The sequence below is a fragment of the Ananas comosus genome, unplaced genomic scaffold (genome assembly GCF_001540865.1).
Source record: "Ananas comosus cultivar F153 unplaced genomic scaffold, ASM154086v1, whole genome shotgun sequence".
Classification (NCBI taxonomy): domain Eukaryota; kingdom Viridiplantae; phylum Streptophyta; class Magnoliopsida; order Poales; family Bromeliaceae; genus Ananas; species Ananas comosus.
Window position 1 is genome coordinate 15,269 of NW_017893582.1, and position 16,313 is coordinate 31,581.

General features: G+C 36.5%; 1 protein-coding gene across 1 annotated transcript in view; it reads left to right on the forward strand.

Moving 5' to 3' along the window:
- LOC109706375 (acetylornithine deacetylase-like) overlaps positions 1–6,363 on the forward strand; it is a 12,836-nt gene extending 6,473 nt beyond the window's left edge. The window contains exons 6-10 of the mRNA XM_020227170.1: positions 4,976–4,993; positions 5,167–5,289; positions 5,395–5,551; positions 5,635–5,668; positions 6,008–6,363. Coding sequence (XP_020082759.1) covers positions 4,976–4,993; positions 5,167–5,289; positions 5,395–5,551; positions 5,635–5,668; positions 6,008–6,117 — 442 coding nt within the window. The 3' untranslated portion in view covers positions 6,118–6,363. The remainder of the gene's footprint in view (positions 1–4,975; positions 4,994–5,166; positions 5,290–5,394; positions 5,552–5,634; positions 5,669–6,007) is intronic.
- The last annotated feature ends 9,950 nt before the right edge of the window (positions 6,364–16,313 follow it).

Sequence of the window (16,313 nt, forward strand, 5' to 3'; positions counted from 1 at the left end):
CGTTTGAGGGCCCAATTACGCACACCGAGATCAAGACGAGCCCATTATGAGGCTACAATTACTGCATATCAAAACTTCAAATTTTCATATCAAATCCAAATTAAGCCCAAAAGGAGTCCAAAATTCAAATGAGCCCTCTTTGAACCCAGACTTCAAATTCTCATTGATCTATGTCAAATCCAAATCAAATCTCTTCTCTAGCATATACAACTAGAGTTTAGAATGCCTGACCTATTTAAAATTTCGATCAAATTCTAATACCTGATTATTAGAATTGATCAACTCAATTTGGATTTGATATGGTAATTGGGCTCAAAGCTGGCTCAATTTGGATTTGATATGGATAAATAGGTTCAATTTGGGTTTGATTTGGATTTCATTTGGACTGGGTATGAGAATTTGGATTTTATATGGTAATTGGGCTCAAATGGGCTCAATTTATATGTGAATTTTGGGCTCAAAATGGGCTCAATTCATATGTGGATTTTGGGCTCAAAATGGGCTCAATTTGGATTTGATATGGTAATTGGGCTCAAAGCTGGCTCAATTTGGATTTGATATGGTAATTGGGCTCAAAGCTGGCTCAATTTGGATTTGATATGGATAAATAGGTTCAATTTGGGTTTGATTTGGATTTCATTTGGACTGGATATGAGAATTTGGATTTTATATGGTAATTGGGCTCAAATGGGCTCAATTTATATGTGGATTTTGGGCTCAAAATGGGCTCAATTCATATGTGAATTTTGGGCTCAAAATGGGCTCAATTCATATGTGGATTTTGGGCTCATTTTGGGCTTATGAGAATTTGGATTTTGGGTTAATATGAAAATATGGGATTTGGCTTGATTTGAAGATGGGATTTGGGTTAATTTGAGTATGGAATTTGGGATTTGGATTGGATATTGTTTTGAGTTTTGGATTTGAATGGTATTTGGGCGTATTTTGGGTTTGAGGTTTGAACTTGGGCTTTGGGCCTTGGACTGTGAATTGGCCTTAGGCTCTAAATTTGATTTGGATTCAAATGGGATATGGCTTGGGCCTTGGATGGATTTTGGGCCGTGGATTTTGGATTTGAACTTGATTCGAATAGAATTTGGATGGATTCGAATTTGGATTCGAATTCGAATTTGAATTTGGAATTTGATTTTGGATTTCGTATGAAATTGAGATTGGGCTTTTGGATTCATAGGGATTTTGGGATTAGGCTTTATGAAATTCAAGTTATGATCCAATTCTATTATGGATTCATGATCCAAATTTGGGCCCGTGTAGTTGTATGGTATGAATTCAAGTTGAGGCCTGAATTGGATGTGGGCTCGGACTCAATTTAGGCCCGTGTGGTTTAAGCCTATATTTTCCTTTAGGCAAGTTACAGAATTGGGCCAGAAATTTAGGCCCGTATAATTGCATTCAGGCATGGATTAATTTTGGGGCTTATGGATTCGGGTATGGGCTATATTCAGGCCCATATAGTATGGACTCAGGTTGAGGCCTGAAATTAAGTTCTGGATGCGGGCCTAGGCTCAGTTTAGGCCCATGTGGCTTAAACCTATATTTTCCTTTAGGCAAGTTACAGAATTGGGCTCAGATTCAAGTTTGGACTGGATTCACATTTGGGCTGAGCTTGAGTTATGTCATTTGAGGTGGATATGGGCTCGTTCCAGATGAGATTTTTAGATAGAAATTGTTCAGAATTTGAGATCAAAATATATGGTTCAGGATCAAATTCATCACTTAGAAAATTTCTAATACATCTTTTGTTTGTCAAATTCTTAGTCATAAATCACATAAAAATGTCTAATGTGATTAAATCTCAATTTGATCTAATTTGACCAAATAGAAAGATTCAACTTGGATAGAATCAATGTTCAATTATTTCGAACATTGCATTGTTCTTCCAATAAAAGGACGATCAAAAAAATATTAATCGGTAATTCGACTAATTTTCTTTTGTCTCCTCACATTTTTTCTTTATCTCTTTTATCTCTTTTACATCCATGGGACAACTAAGGCGGGATAAAAATCCCTTCCTTGCCTCCCTAACATTAACAAAGCTCTCTCTCTGTCTCTTTCTCTTTTTAGAGGAGAGCATCGCTCTCTCTCTCAATGTCGCCGTCGAGCACTTGGCGAACTTGACTTCATTTGAGAGGAGAGCACCGCTCTCTCCCTCAATTTCGTCGTCGAGCGGTTGGCGGACTTCATTTGAGAGGAGAGCATCGCTCTCTCTCTCAATTTCGCCGTCGAGCACTTGGCGGATTTGACTTCATTTGAGAGGAGAGCACCGCTCTCTCCCTCAATTTCGTCGTCGAGCGGTTGGCGGACTTCATTTGAGAGGAGAGCATCGCTCTCTCTCTCAATTTCGCCGTCGAGCACTTGGCGGATTTGACTTCATTTGAGAGGAGAGCACCGCTCTCTCCCTCAATTTCGTCGTCGAGCGGTTGGCGGACTTCATTTGAGAGGAGAGCATCGCTCTCTCTCTCAATTTCGCCGTCGAGCACTTGGCGGATTTGACTTCATTTGAGAGGAGAGCACCGCTCTCTCCCTCAATTTCGTCGTCGAGCGGTTGGCGGACTTCATTTGAGAGGAGAGCATCGCTCTCTCTCTCAATTTCGCCGTCGAGCACTTGGCGGACTTGACTTCATTTGAGAGGAGAGCACCGCTCTCTCCCTCAATTTCGTCGTCGAGCGGCTGGCGGGCTTTGCTGATGCCGGAGCTCCGTTGGGGCTGTGACCCGACGGTGGATCCGCGGATCTGAGACCGCGACGGAGGAGGGTTGTGACGATCGGTGCGGCTCGGCTTCGGAGCATGTCTCGGGGCGTTGGAACAAGATCGACGGCGGCGCAGCTAGACTGCTGAGCGGACCTCCCCGGGCTCGGCCTACGGTCGACGACGGTGCGGCCCGGCGGTGGCGCGATTCGGAGCAGACAAGGGAGGCCGAGCTCGACGATAACGAGGCTCGGCGAGGAGTGGAGCCTCCTCAGGCTTGACAGGAATGCGGTCGCTGTCGTTTGAGAGAGAGGCCACCGCTCTCTCTCCTCAGGTTCGGCCGTCGAGCCACTTGTGTGGGGCGGCTTCCGTTTGAGAGGAGTAGCACTGCTCTCTCTCTCAGGTTCGCTGTCGAGCAGCTGCTGTGGGCCGACTCCGCCGTTCGAGCCATCAAAGTCGACGGAGCGCGCGGGAGCGTCGACGCATCGACCGAGAATCACGAGCCAGAGTCATGGCGGCGGCTCAGCATGGGTATCGACGAATGGCACGAGAGTGGCGCGCCTTTCGACGGAGCCGGCCGCGGGTGGCCTGCGCTTCGAGTAATCCGGCCGGAGTGGCGCTGGCTTCGAGAAGACACCGCCCGGCGGTGGCGCGGCTTGAGTGAACGGCCGCGAGTGGCGGCGCTTTCGAGGAAGACCGCCGCGGGTGGCGCGGCCTTCGCGGTGACGCGAACTTCGACGGAGCCTCTGCGTGCTTTCGGAGACGGATCGGCGAGCGACGGCCGATGTACCTCGGGTCCCTCGAAGCGTCCTCCTCGAACTCGCGGCGCACCGTTGCATGGATCAACATGCGCGCCAAGGCACTCAGGGTCTCGTCGAGCGTGCGGCGACTGGCGCGGCCGCCGCGGAGCGAGGAGGTGAGTAGAGGAGGCAGGCGAAGTCGCAGCGGAGGCCCTCTAGTGATGGAATGAGGCTCGTTGGGAAGGTGAGACCCGGCAGTTGCGAATCTGTGAAGAGCAGCGTTGGCTTCGGGCGGCAATCCTCGGCGCAATAGCGGTTGGCAAGAGTCGACTGGCTCGGAATGGGTAGCCTTGGGGCGGTGAGGCTCGGCATGGGTGTTGATGCGGCGAGTGATGGAATGGCCTCGTCGGCCACCCCTCGACGTCGCGGCCGTGACTGTGCGTCGGGTTGTCGATCTGGACGAGCACGTCCTAGAGCAGCACCTCGGGTCAAGGTGCCTCGGAGCCATGGCGACGGAGCGCGGTGGAGGTGGATGTTGACGCGGTGGTGCCACCGGCGCCAGATCTTGATGGGCGCGAACACGCGCCCGCCGCGGCACATTTTGCCGACGGCGCCCTGCCTGGCGCGGTGGGTGTGACGTCGAAGCGCACGGGATGTGACCTCGGGGCGCGCCTCAGGTCGGGGTCGGCGCGCCTCAGGTCGGGGTCGGAGCACGTCCGGGAGCGGCAGCGGCCGCCATTGGAGAGAGAGAGAGAGAGAGAGAGAGAGAGAGAGAGAAAGGGATCCTCTTTTCTCTTCTTTCTCTTTTTGTTCTTTCTTTTTTCTTTTTTTTTTTTAGACGAGAGAGAGATAGAGAGCTTTGATCTTGGGGAAGGGAAAGAAAATAATTTTTTTTTTTTTTTTTACCTTTCTCTGTTTTTTCTCTTTCGTGATCCGGGATGGATTTTTTTAGGAATGGGTTTTGAAGATTCAAAAAAGCTCTTTTTGTTTGATTTGGGGTCCAACGATATTTATGGATTTTGATTAGAACGTGCGGATGATGGGGGTGGAAATAGTGGGACGTGGGTAGTTACGATGGGATCGTAGAATGTGGGTAGTAGAGGTGGGAAGTTACGATGAGATCATGGGATCGTGGGTATGAAATTGCACATTAGTCCTTCCCATTTGTTTATATTATACCTTAGTTAAAATATTTATGTGTTTGAAGTGGAGCAAATATATGAAAGGAAAAGTACTAATTTGCTATTTGCCATTCTCTCTCTTTTCTTTGTAGTCTATGCACCTGGTGCATGGATTAACCTATGCACCACATTCAAAATTTGAACTCAAAAATTTTTTTTTTTTTCTTTTCTTCTTCTTCCTTCTTTTTTTTTTTTCTTTTTTCTTCTTTTATTCCTCTCTCTTTTTTTATGCTTCAACACACACATACTGATTTTGATTACTGCCTAGCTGTGTAAGGTTCTTCTTTCAAGAATTTTTCGTAGTTGAGAGATTAAATCTAACTTGGTATTCATTGTGTGCTGCAGGTTGACTGCTTTCTATAGGTGAGTATCCACTCTTGATATTATATTTTCTGTTTTAATGGAAAAAAAAAAAGGAAATTACAGCTTTTGGTTGTCTATCTTTCTGCTCACCCTTTCTTTCCTGATTTTGGCTCTCTCGGAATGAACATGCTGAAAGAAAGATAATGTGAAAAACTAATTACTTCAATTTTCAGCCCAAAGGATATTGTGAAGAAGTTACACGCCTATGTAGATGACATAAATGCCAATATTGAGGATCTAGATACTCGCGGTCCAGTGTCAAAATATGTTCTCCCCGATGAAGGTCTCAAAGGAAGGTGAAGCTTACTTCTCATTAACCTTGATAATTTCTTTCGCTTACATATAAAGTTCCTTAAAATCCTGAATTTTTACCCCCCTCTGTGTGTCTTGATGCTTCCTAGGGTTGAAATCGAAACTGATCCAGAGATTATTGCTGGAATCGCTTGCAATCTTGATTCTCGTGGCTATCACGTTCTATCTGAAGCAACCAAAGAAGTGATTGGCTTTGTCGAACCTTACGCGGATACTGGAACATTGCCATTGGTTCGCGATTTACAGGTTTAATGCTTTCCTCTTTAAATTTGCTGCTTTACCAGAAACCTTATTTGTGAACTAATCCTGTTATCTTCTCATTTTGGTAGGTTAAAGGTTTTGATGTTCAACTCACAGGATATGGTAACAAACAATCGTTTCTCAATACCGGCATTTTGCTTGTTTAATCCGCTGTGTCAACCCTCATTATATGATATATTGAGATTCCATGTTTTATTGATCGAAATCCTATTAGCTTGACTTCTCTTAAAAGAAGTACATAAGACTTCCATTAACTGGTATTAGATCCTAAACTTGCTTGTCTGATAATTGATTCCCGCTTATTACGAATGAAACACGGGCTTGAAATTCATAAACAGACTATATTAAGATTCTCCATATTTAGCTTATATGTGCATTTATATGCATATATATATATCTTATCCTGCATTATAATGCTTTTTAATTCGTGCATTTTACCAGGCATAAATGACGTATACCATGCAGACAACGAATACTGCCTGTTCTCCGACATGGAGCAAGGCTTTGAAGTGTTTGTGAGCATCATCTCCAAGTTAGAAGAAGATAAATAAGCGGCCAGGATTTAGTGCGTACGTAGTTCTGAATTCCAATAACATCCAAGGTTTCTGATCCTTGGATGAGGCTTTGCCGCCTCTGCCTACATTTCTCAATAAAACAAAATAAAATAAACTCCAAGGTTTCAAATCCTTGGCGTGTCAGTTTCTATGTTTAGTACGTACTACATGTTTTCGTCCCTCTGCTTATGAAGTATTATATAACTCCTGCTTAATAAACTCTTTATAAATAGCTTTGGTATATGACTGAGTGATATTGAGCATATGATTGTATCTTATTCTGTTGCTATGCCTCTGCAAAGTATGGTCTAGGCGGAGCCCGGTTTCAGGTGGGCTAGTTTTGGTTGGTTTCAAATTGGACAATCCCCAAATTATTGGGATCATTTAATTCCGAGCCCGGTCCAAAATGGATTGGACTCGATTGGGTTTAATCGGGCCAAATATTAAATTCCCGAACCCTCAGAGAGGATCAACATAACTGAAAAACTAGAGTTTGTTTTGAAGTTTCTCTGGCAACTGCCAAAGCTAGAATATCTCTTCGTGCCGAAAATTTGTTACACAGAGTGATCTTACCCTCCATTCAAATTTTGAAAAGCAGAACCAATTTTTATATATAACTTGGATCAAAACAAAATAAACCCCGTATCTGAAAACAATAGTAATAGTAAAAAAATTTAGCTGGACATGCATTTTTCCATTTGCATGTTATCAGTTCCTCGTCCTTTTAGATGTAAAACTTTTATGAAGTCAACTTCATTGAAAATTCATTAACGCTGTAATTCTTCGTGTAGAAAATTGTGGATGAATATAGTAATCTTACCTGTCCCTTTCGGACGTGACGACTTTGGTCAAAGTCAACACATATCCGTATATTTTATGTCTCGATGCAAAGGTACCAATTACGCGTGGGGAGAAAGTTTCTCTTTATTATCTTTGATATTTATATATATAAAGTCATATATATATTATATATATATTATAATATATTATAATATATATATATATATAATATATATTCCCAATAAAATCTCTATAGAATCATAGTGCAATTACTGTAGAAATCTCCGTCTATAAATAGCAGATAATAATTAATTTTAAAATTGATAAGAACTGTAATTCTTTTTTTTTAAAATAAAATCCCCCGTCTTTAAAGTGACTCAAAAGACAAAAATAACAATAAGGCATTCTATAAAAAATAACAAAACAAAATATGCATAAAGCTTTATAATAAATCTATAAAGAAAAGGATGTGTTTTTAATATCTTATAATTTGTATTGAATTAAATTAGGAATGGAATAAAAATGATAATGTTATGGAACATTGGCGAAGAATTCAAACCAGAAATTTTTTTTTGATATTATATAAATTAGTATTAAACAACCGACAATACTTCCAATAAATTTATACTATTAGAGAACAGTTTGTCCTTTAAATATTTCAATATTTGATGTGGCTCTTTAAATAATGAAAATGAGCCCAGGTTTTTTTAAAAAAAAATGAATAATGAGGAATTTCTTCTCATAATATCAAATATAGGGATGGTACAATTTCAATGGAACATCCCCTCTAATCTAAGTAGTTTTTAGTGTTCTCTTTTATTTTTTTAATATCTAGTCTAGAAAAAATTAATTATAAATTAACCATTCAAATATTTGTTTTTTTGGGATGCTCGAATTTTATTAATAGTAACAAGCGGCAATTGCTCAAATTTTGTATATTTCCAATTGTCCTTTATCGTCCATCCGGGCATCATTATACTTAATAAATAATCCTAACATTTTCAAACCATATCCCAATCTTGATTGATTGTGATAGATAAAGTAAAAGACACACGTTTGTGCAAATGCAAAATGCAAATGTCAAAATATAACGTTTATTTGTTTGAAACATAGTCCGAGAAATATTTAAATAAGCTGAAGCTCATATTGATTAATAACTTCCACTGGTAAATATTGCTCGATTTTGACCACACACATTCAGATGAAAATGGACGGCCGATTCAAGTTTCAACTATTTATTGAAATACCTCAATAATTCACGTAGGCGTATATATAACTACAACTCATATATGTAATCTTGTTGTGTATAAAACGCAACTAAAAGTCGCGTGGAATTTCACGTGTGGGTTTTTTTCGCAGAAAGATAATTGAAAATTTGAAAAAATTATTAAAGTATCCAATCCCGCAATGAGTTTCATACTTGTTATCACTTTGCAATTCTATTATGTTTAAAAATATATAAATTTTATGTTTCCGTAATTTTATTTTATCTTTTTCTATCAGTTTCACTATTTTTTGGTTAAATTAGCTTATATAATTTAAACTAAAAGAATACTAAAGTAAATAATTTGAAAAATAATATAGTAAAATATAGGCGTAATCTAAAGCTTTTTTGGCCATCTAATGTTGTTAGAATAAACGAAATTTATAAAGAAACAAAATTGGCCAAAAATGATAAAAATAAAACTAACAATGACCACTAAAATTAATATACTTTAAGCTATATGGTACTTAAAATGAAAAAAGTAGGCAATACCACATAGTGAATTTTGAAAGTTTAGTCCCTATTTATTTTTTTGCGTCCATTACTGACACAAGCGTGGTTTACGAAAAGTACGAAGTGCGATACCAAAAATAATCTACGTATGTTAACTAGAGGTATCCGAACATTTGGGCGGTTTACCTACGTCGCGCTCTCCACCTGCTCGTCAATTTGACCAAAGTCATCGGTGCAAGCGCGCAATTCATTGGACAATACACACGCAATTATTTCCTAACGCCGCCACTCATAAATATCTACTTTTATATAATTATCACTTTCTCATTTCTTCCAAAATAAGTGTAATTTTTGCCTGTTTTAAATTGTAAATTTATAAGCTTTTATCTTAATTTTAAAAATAAAAATAATCTGAAATTTTGTAAAAGTAATCATGTAAACAAAAAAGAGAATGGCTGAGCCGCCATTTTCGGAATACTATAGTTAGGGGTGTTCTTGTTACTGTCTCCAATTTTGCCCTTTTTTTTTTTTGCCCTTTCTACTGATTTAAAAATTAAAAATAGAAAGAGTTAAAATAAGAGACTGAATTGCCTATAGCATTCTTACATAAAAAGCAGTAAAAAAAATTATAGTCGTAGAGCTATTATACTGTCGAAAGTATAAAATATTCTGATACTTTCCGATTTTTTGATCTTTGAATAAGATTATAAGCGAATTGGAAATCAATTGTGATCCTCTCTAAAATTCATGTGGGTCCCCACAAAGTAATCAATAATTAATCTAAATTATTAGAAAATGATTAAAAAAAAGGCTGATATAAGGGCCAACAAAGTCGAAACACCAAATTACTTTCTGAATAAGTAATTTGTAATAAAATTTAGTTTCTATAAAATATATATTTATTCATATAAAAATTTAGTTTCTCAAAAGTTACTGTCCATAATTGCAATAGTTTTTTTTTAAAAAAAAAATATTATGCGCTGACCAGGACTAAAATTAATTTCAATTTTAACAAACTTTTTTAATATATTTTAATAATTATGGTAATTAATTTCAAATAATTTTTTTAACATTCGTGATCATTCTACCAGAAATTATATAATTATTAATGTTAAGAAATTTTATAAAACAACAATTAAACTTTTGCACAGGACAAAATATTTAAATAGGAAAATAGTAAAGATCAATAACAGTAATACAGGGTGTAAAAATAAATATTATTACACGTGGTGGTTTTGTGTGGCTTGTGAATTTTAAAAGTTTTAAAAGAATATTAATTGAGTCAATTGAACCTTCATAGAAATAGAATTGAATAATTTCAAAAATATTTTACTAGCAGTACATACTATTAAATTTATTTAACTGGACATTATAACGTTTCAAAAACTCTTATTTTTAATTTAAGTTTATATGTTTACAGTATCATGAAATGAATATTTATTTTTGTATTGTTTAGTTTCAGCACAGAAAAATTATCTAACTATATTAATGATAACAATGAACTATATTAAATGAAGTTATCAGAAGCACGTTTTGTCTAATAGACAACATAATAAATCATATTTAGTTTAATAATCGACAATACTAGTAATATAAAAATTATAACCTAATATAAATAAATTAAAATCTGTTTAAAAATTTTTAAATTTGGGATTTAAATAACTATTGTTTGCTTCTAAGTAAAGCAATTTTAAAAATTTTGAAATAGATATAAAAATATCGAAAGGGAATATTTTAAAGTCTTTCCACATTTAAATTTTTTCGAAAAAAAAAAAAGGACAAAATAACACAAGGTTCGACTCAAATCCTATTTTTATTAATATGTAACTCAATTAGAATTATATAGAATGTTGACACTTTTAGAATTGCAAATAGTTTTAAATATAAGCGTATAGAAGGGTTAACCTTTTATTCCACTATAGCATTTCGGGCGGTGAATACAAGATCCATAACAGGTTTAAGAAAAGTTAAGCATGTTTTAATAATTAGAAACTAGTTACGGATTATAAATTGACTTTCCTGACAAGTGGGGCCCAATCATAGGTCAACCCAGAATGTGAGATGAATTTGTTTAGCCGAGTCAGAAATTATAACAGCGGGATCAGCCATTAGGATTTTGCAATATTTCTATATTATTATTAAGGTCTAAATAAGCAATAACCTCCTTAAAAAACGAACTATAATATTTTTGAGCAGTGATTAACCTCAAGAAAAAAAAGTTAAGAAGAACATAAACGTAAACTAAAGCCTATAGTAGTTATAGATGAGTGACCTTCTGAGAAAAGTTGAGTGGTCAACAGTTGGTTATCCAGAACCCATATTTAGGTCAGAAATGAGATGACCTCACGACCGAATCAGGATTATACAAAAAGGGACAACTTCTAGATTTTAACAATAATTCTATAATATAAGTATGAACAAGACGAATAGCTTATTTTTGGGAAGATCGAGCTTTTGAGATTAATGGTTAGTGCCAAACAATCCCGACAACGTGTTTTTCCAGACTCACAGAGGTCAACGGGTTCGGATTCCCGCGCATGCTACAAATGTATGTGCAGATACTGGAGGAGGATTGTTATGGTTTAATAGTGGCCAAACCATCTCTGTCATAGCGGGAAATGGCTATGGTGGGTTTTGAGTGATGTTCAATAATGGCGTAAACAAGGTGGGTCCGAGTCATGTTCAAAAAACTCAAGTGGCAAAAATGGAGGCTCGGTAGGCCGAGTCTACCAATCGAGACTCGTAGGCGTTGTATCATTACGTTTTTAAGTGAATTGAGTTGCGTTTTTCTAACAGCTCAAGTTTTTTTGTAAATTAAAATCTATATAGTTAGCAACCAAAAAATATTTAGGTTTAAAAAAAAGCGTTTAAAAAAGTTAAGTGTGCATTAAACTAATTAGTTCTAAAATAGATGACTTCGCGAAGAATAGGACGTCCATAAGCAAACATCTTACATGTTCCCCTAAAATTTTAAGGCGCCTCATAAAAAATACAAATATAGAAAGATTACATTCCCGTAGTTTTGGCATCAATAAAAAAACATAATAAGAAATTAATAAATTTCTTAAAACTATTAAGTAAAATGTAAGATAATACACTCCTGTATTTTAAAGTGTAAATCAATTCATTAAAAACATAAAATAGTTTTAAGATAATTAACATTTCCTTATTTTAAGCCGTACTAATAAGTATTAGGCGTCATTCGACTAGACCGTCAAAGCAAAACCAGTGGCTTGTGAAGATGTCGTGCCAAACTTCCTGTCTGAGAATCTGAGCCCCACAGCCGGATCGTACACGAAGCCGAGCGAAGGAGAGCGTGCGCGCCGTGCAAATGCGCGGCGTGGTGGCGGAAAGCTTCCAGAAAGCCAAACGTCACGCTCCGCCTCATGTCCCCCACCTCACGAAATGATCGGCGCCGATCATTTGGAGATGGTCGTTGGCCTCCGACCGTCGATCCGTATCAAGGCTGATGCCCAACCTGGCACTGCCACATAAAATCGCGGGGAATAGTCCTTAAGCGCCATTCCTACGTGATGTTTACTAGCTTTCATCCTTTAAATATTCTTTTTTTTTTAATTCATTTTATTTCGAACTTTCCCAACAACAGATTTTTTTTTTTTAGAGAGATAGATAACCATTAAGCTAATTTTCGCTTTTGTTATATTTCATTTTTAGAATAATTTAACTAAAAAATGTAAAATCAATTCGAATTCAAACTTAAGATCTCGAATTACCAACCACCGAAAATTCTTTTGTCATTTTCCTTCTAAGGACACATCGGGTGTAAATGTGTAAATTTAAACTATTTATCCCCAATTAGAATGTTTTGTTAATAAAGATATTTTAATTGTGTGATCCCTAAACAGCTTTATTTGATCATATTCCCCCGCCCCCCCCCCCGGGGAATTATACTTAATAAAATAATTTAAATAGTATTACTAAAATTAAACAATTAAATTATTATAAAATTTGAACGAAGTCGATTAAGTTCCTCATAGATAATGGAGGATAAAAGCAACGTACGAAAACATTAACTATGAGGCCATTTTTCTCTGTATTCTTTTTTTCATTTAAAGAATATATTGAGATTATTAACATTTGAATAAAAAATTTTTAATGAAATCAACAATAAGAAATATTAAATTTTTTACTAATAAAATGTTATTTTTTAAAAATAGAATTAATGTACTTTTAATGTAAAAGAATATATACCAAGAGACTAGTAAAGAAAATGGTAGTGGTCCCATTTGCTTAGATGCAAATTACGCCCCAATTCAGCATGGCTTAGAGATGCATATAATTTAGAGAAATATAACGGTTTATGGATTACGTGTATTTATTTTTGCTTAGAAATAATAGTCGTAGGACGCTTACAAACATATAATATGATTTATTTTAAGCTGCATATAGTCAAAAATATGCATTTTTTAAGATTAAATATATATTGGCTGGAAGATTTCCTCAACAAATAATAAAAGAATATATACTATTATTTGAAAAAGTATGAACAGGATAAGGAAGCGCAAAATTTATATCATTCTATTTTAAGTTAACTTATTCCTTATAGAACTTTAATAGATCTGTGGGTAATTTGAATGTAATTCTAAACTTATTTTAATCTAGAGCCTGTCTATACAATTTTTTTTAATTGTAATAATTAAAAGATTTCTAAAAGTATATCAAATTAAATACCTAAAAATAAATTTTACCATGTAGAGAGAGAATTTAACTATATGTATCAAAAACGCCTCTACAAGTCGTTTACCGCGTTCGTATGATTAACTGACTTGAAAATAGGAAATAGTAAACAGGGACTCGGCGGGTACAATTTTACTCCATAATTATATCAAAACTTGAAACACACCGCCAAAAAAAAAAGACCGGGAAAAACGCAAAGACCGACACCCCGTGTCCAAAACGTCCCGATCGTGGGGTTTCCCCCACTGTTCCCATTCGCGGAGAAAAGCCCCCTCTCGAAATCCGCCCCTCGTGTTCCCCGCACCAAAGTGGTACAGCGAGACCTCCCGTAATATCGCCGCCACCCCCCCCCACCCACGAATTTATAATTGTCTCCACCCGCGCTGTTTAAAAATCCCTCGTCTCCCGACGACAACGTGATCCATCCCGCCAACTAGACTTCAAGATCCCGCGGTAAACGCCAATCCCGCGCCTCGCACGGAGTGTCGCAAAAAATTCGATTCCCACTAAATCCCCAAAAAAAAATTTAAAAAAATAAAAACTCATCCGCCACGCGCACCGCAATAAAAAATATGCAAATTTTTGCGTTCCGAGAACCACTAATATAATTAATTAATCTTATATGTAGCAGGGGGTTTCTACAGTTTATTTACACCTCCTCCTCGCCCACCGTAACAATAAAACCGGAACGTTGTCGCTCATTAAAAAATAACTAATGTGCCCAGTAGTTTAAAAACGAAAAAATAAATTCCGCGTGTACCGTCCATGTGAATTGAATTATGAATCTCATAAATTAATCAAATCCCGTATGATGCATAAACTAAATATTTCCCGTTTCGTAATCATACAACGACTTTGTCTCTGAAAGACATAAAGATTTGATGCCACCTGACTAAATAGTTTAATGTAGATTTTTGCTGTGAATTAAAAATGGAAAAATTCACTAACTAATCTAATCCTATTTTTTCGTACGAGCCTCGAAATCTATTTCATACGAAAGTAATTTAATTCCCTATACAATTCCAGTTTATGTTCAAACCGAAATTATCGCGTAAATTTGGCATACTTTGCGGCTCGTTCCGCCAAATCACATGATTTTTAATTTTTATATAGTTTAATAAACTCTTAACGTCCGTGTTTAATATTGGATAGCGGGTTTTACAAATTTTTATTCGTCTAAAATTTCTGAATCCCAACAAGCAATCAAATGAACAAAATCTGTCCTCAAGTTAGATTTATTTTTTTTTTGATCCAAAAGCTCACAATAAATGTAGGCTCTTAACGCTCTCTTTTACAACCCTCTTGGCACGAACACTTTGTTCGTTAAATAAGAGCATTTAATGACTTACTTGTATTTGCGAAAGAAAAATGACGAAAACTTTGCTAGTGAATTATTGCCCTACAAGTTTTTGATTTGTTTAAACAAATTGGATTAAATTTTCAATCAAGAATTCGAGATCTGAAAGTCGAACACAACATCCAATCAGTTTTGAAAAACTTTCAAAATGGATGTCGAAAATCCACGAAAACTAAAATAGCAAAAAAGTAACAAAATTCTAAACCGAAATTACACATATTTTATTTAGGAAAATACCTTCGAATACAACTCGTGTGTTTCTACATTTTTTTTATATTTAATACATTGTGGTTTAAAAAAGTGTATTATCTTAGTATTCCGCTATCTTATTTTCTTCTTTTCATTACTCCTAATACTATTTTTTTTTCGTTAAATTAATGAACAAAAACTTAAAACTAAAAAGTAGCTAAAGTGATATTCGAATAAATCTAGTAATTCTGATACAGTTTTTATGTATGATAATTTAAACGGAAATGATTAATCGAATTGAAAAAGTGAAACCCACATGAAATCAATAGGGTACTAATATTGATACACTGTTAAATAATTATGCAGTAACTAAAAGAAAGAATTCGAAAAATTACAAGAAATAATATTTGAAAGATTATCAATTTTTTTTTACATAACATTGCCTCAAGAAAGTTTTTGGTATCATAAGAAGAGTTATGAAAAGAAAAAAACATGTTATGAGGTGCAAGATTTACCCCAGTTTTCTATAAACATTTTTGCATATTTTAATAACTGTTGCATAAGTAAATGAATAGTATATATCTAAATATGCCTCTTTGAAAATTCTCAAAGATGTCTAAACTTATTTTTTATTGCGCAAAAAAATATCATTAATAATTTTGTAAAAAAATTCTTGGTCAATAATTTTCCTGTCCTGTAAGAGTTTCACTAATAGGACTGAGAGGTTAGAAGCATGGAACTTTTAAAAAATAAGAGAGAAATTTTTTAAAAAAATTTAAGAAGTAATAAATAAAGATTTATATATAACAAAAGCGGCTTTAATAAAATAAGATATAATTAATTGGTGGATTTTAGGAGTTCGGCCATTAAAAGTTGGTTCCTTTTTTTCAGTATAGAAATTTTTTATGCTTTGGACAGTAATTAGTTTTGTAAGCAAAAATTCCTGCTTTGGTTAAAATTTTCTACAACAGTAAACGGTGCCAAAAATTGTAAATAGTACGAATGTTAAGCATAAATAAAGTAAATTGGGGGGGAGTAAGCTTGTAAAAACGAAATAATTTCCCCTTTTCTCACATTTACTTGCGTTTATTACTAATTGAGAATAAGGACCGAGAGAGGCCCCTCACCCGACGCAATGTCCCTCGCTCGCCTTCTCCCTTCCCTCGTCCTCTCTTCCTTTCTCTTCTCTCTTCTCTCTCTCTCCTTCGCCAATGGATTGATTCCACGAGAAGTTTCACCAAAACCGACCACTTCCCCCAAAGCGATCACACTCCGATGCCGCCGCACGATAAGCATCCCAGTGGCACCCATTCCTATCATCGTTCATCTCCTCCCTCCCTCGCTCTCGTTCTTCGCCCTTCTTCCCTCTCCCCTCTTGATACGGTCCTTAAGACGACGGACGAGCAACCCTAAACCGCTGAATGTAGCGATCGTGCGCGGCTTGGTCTCGTG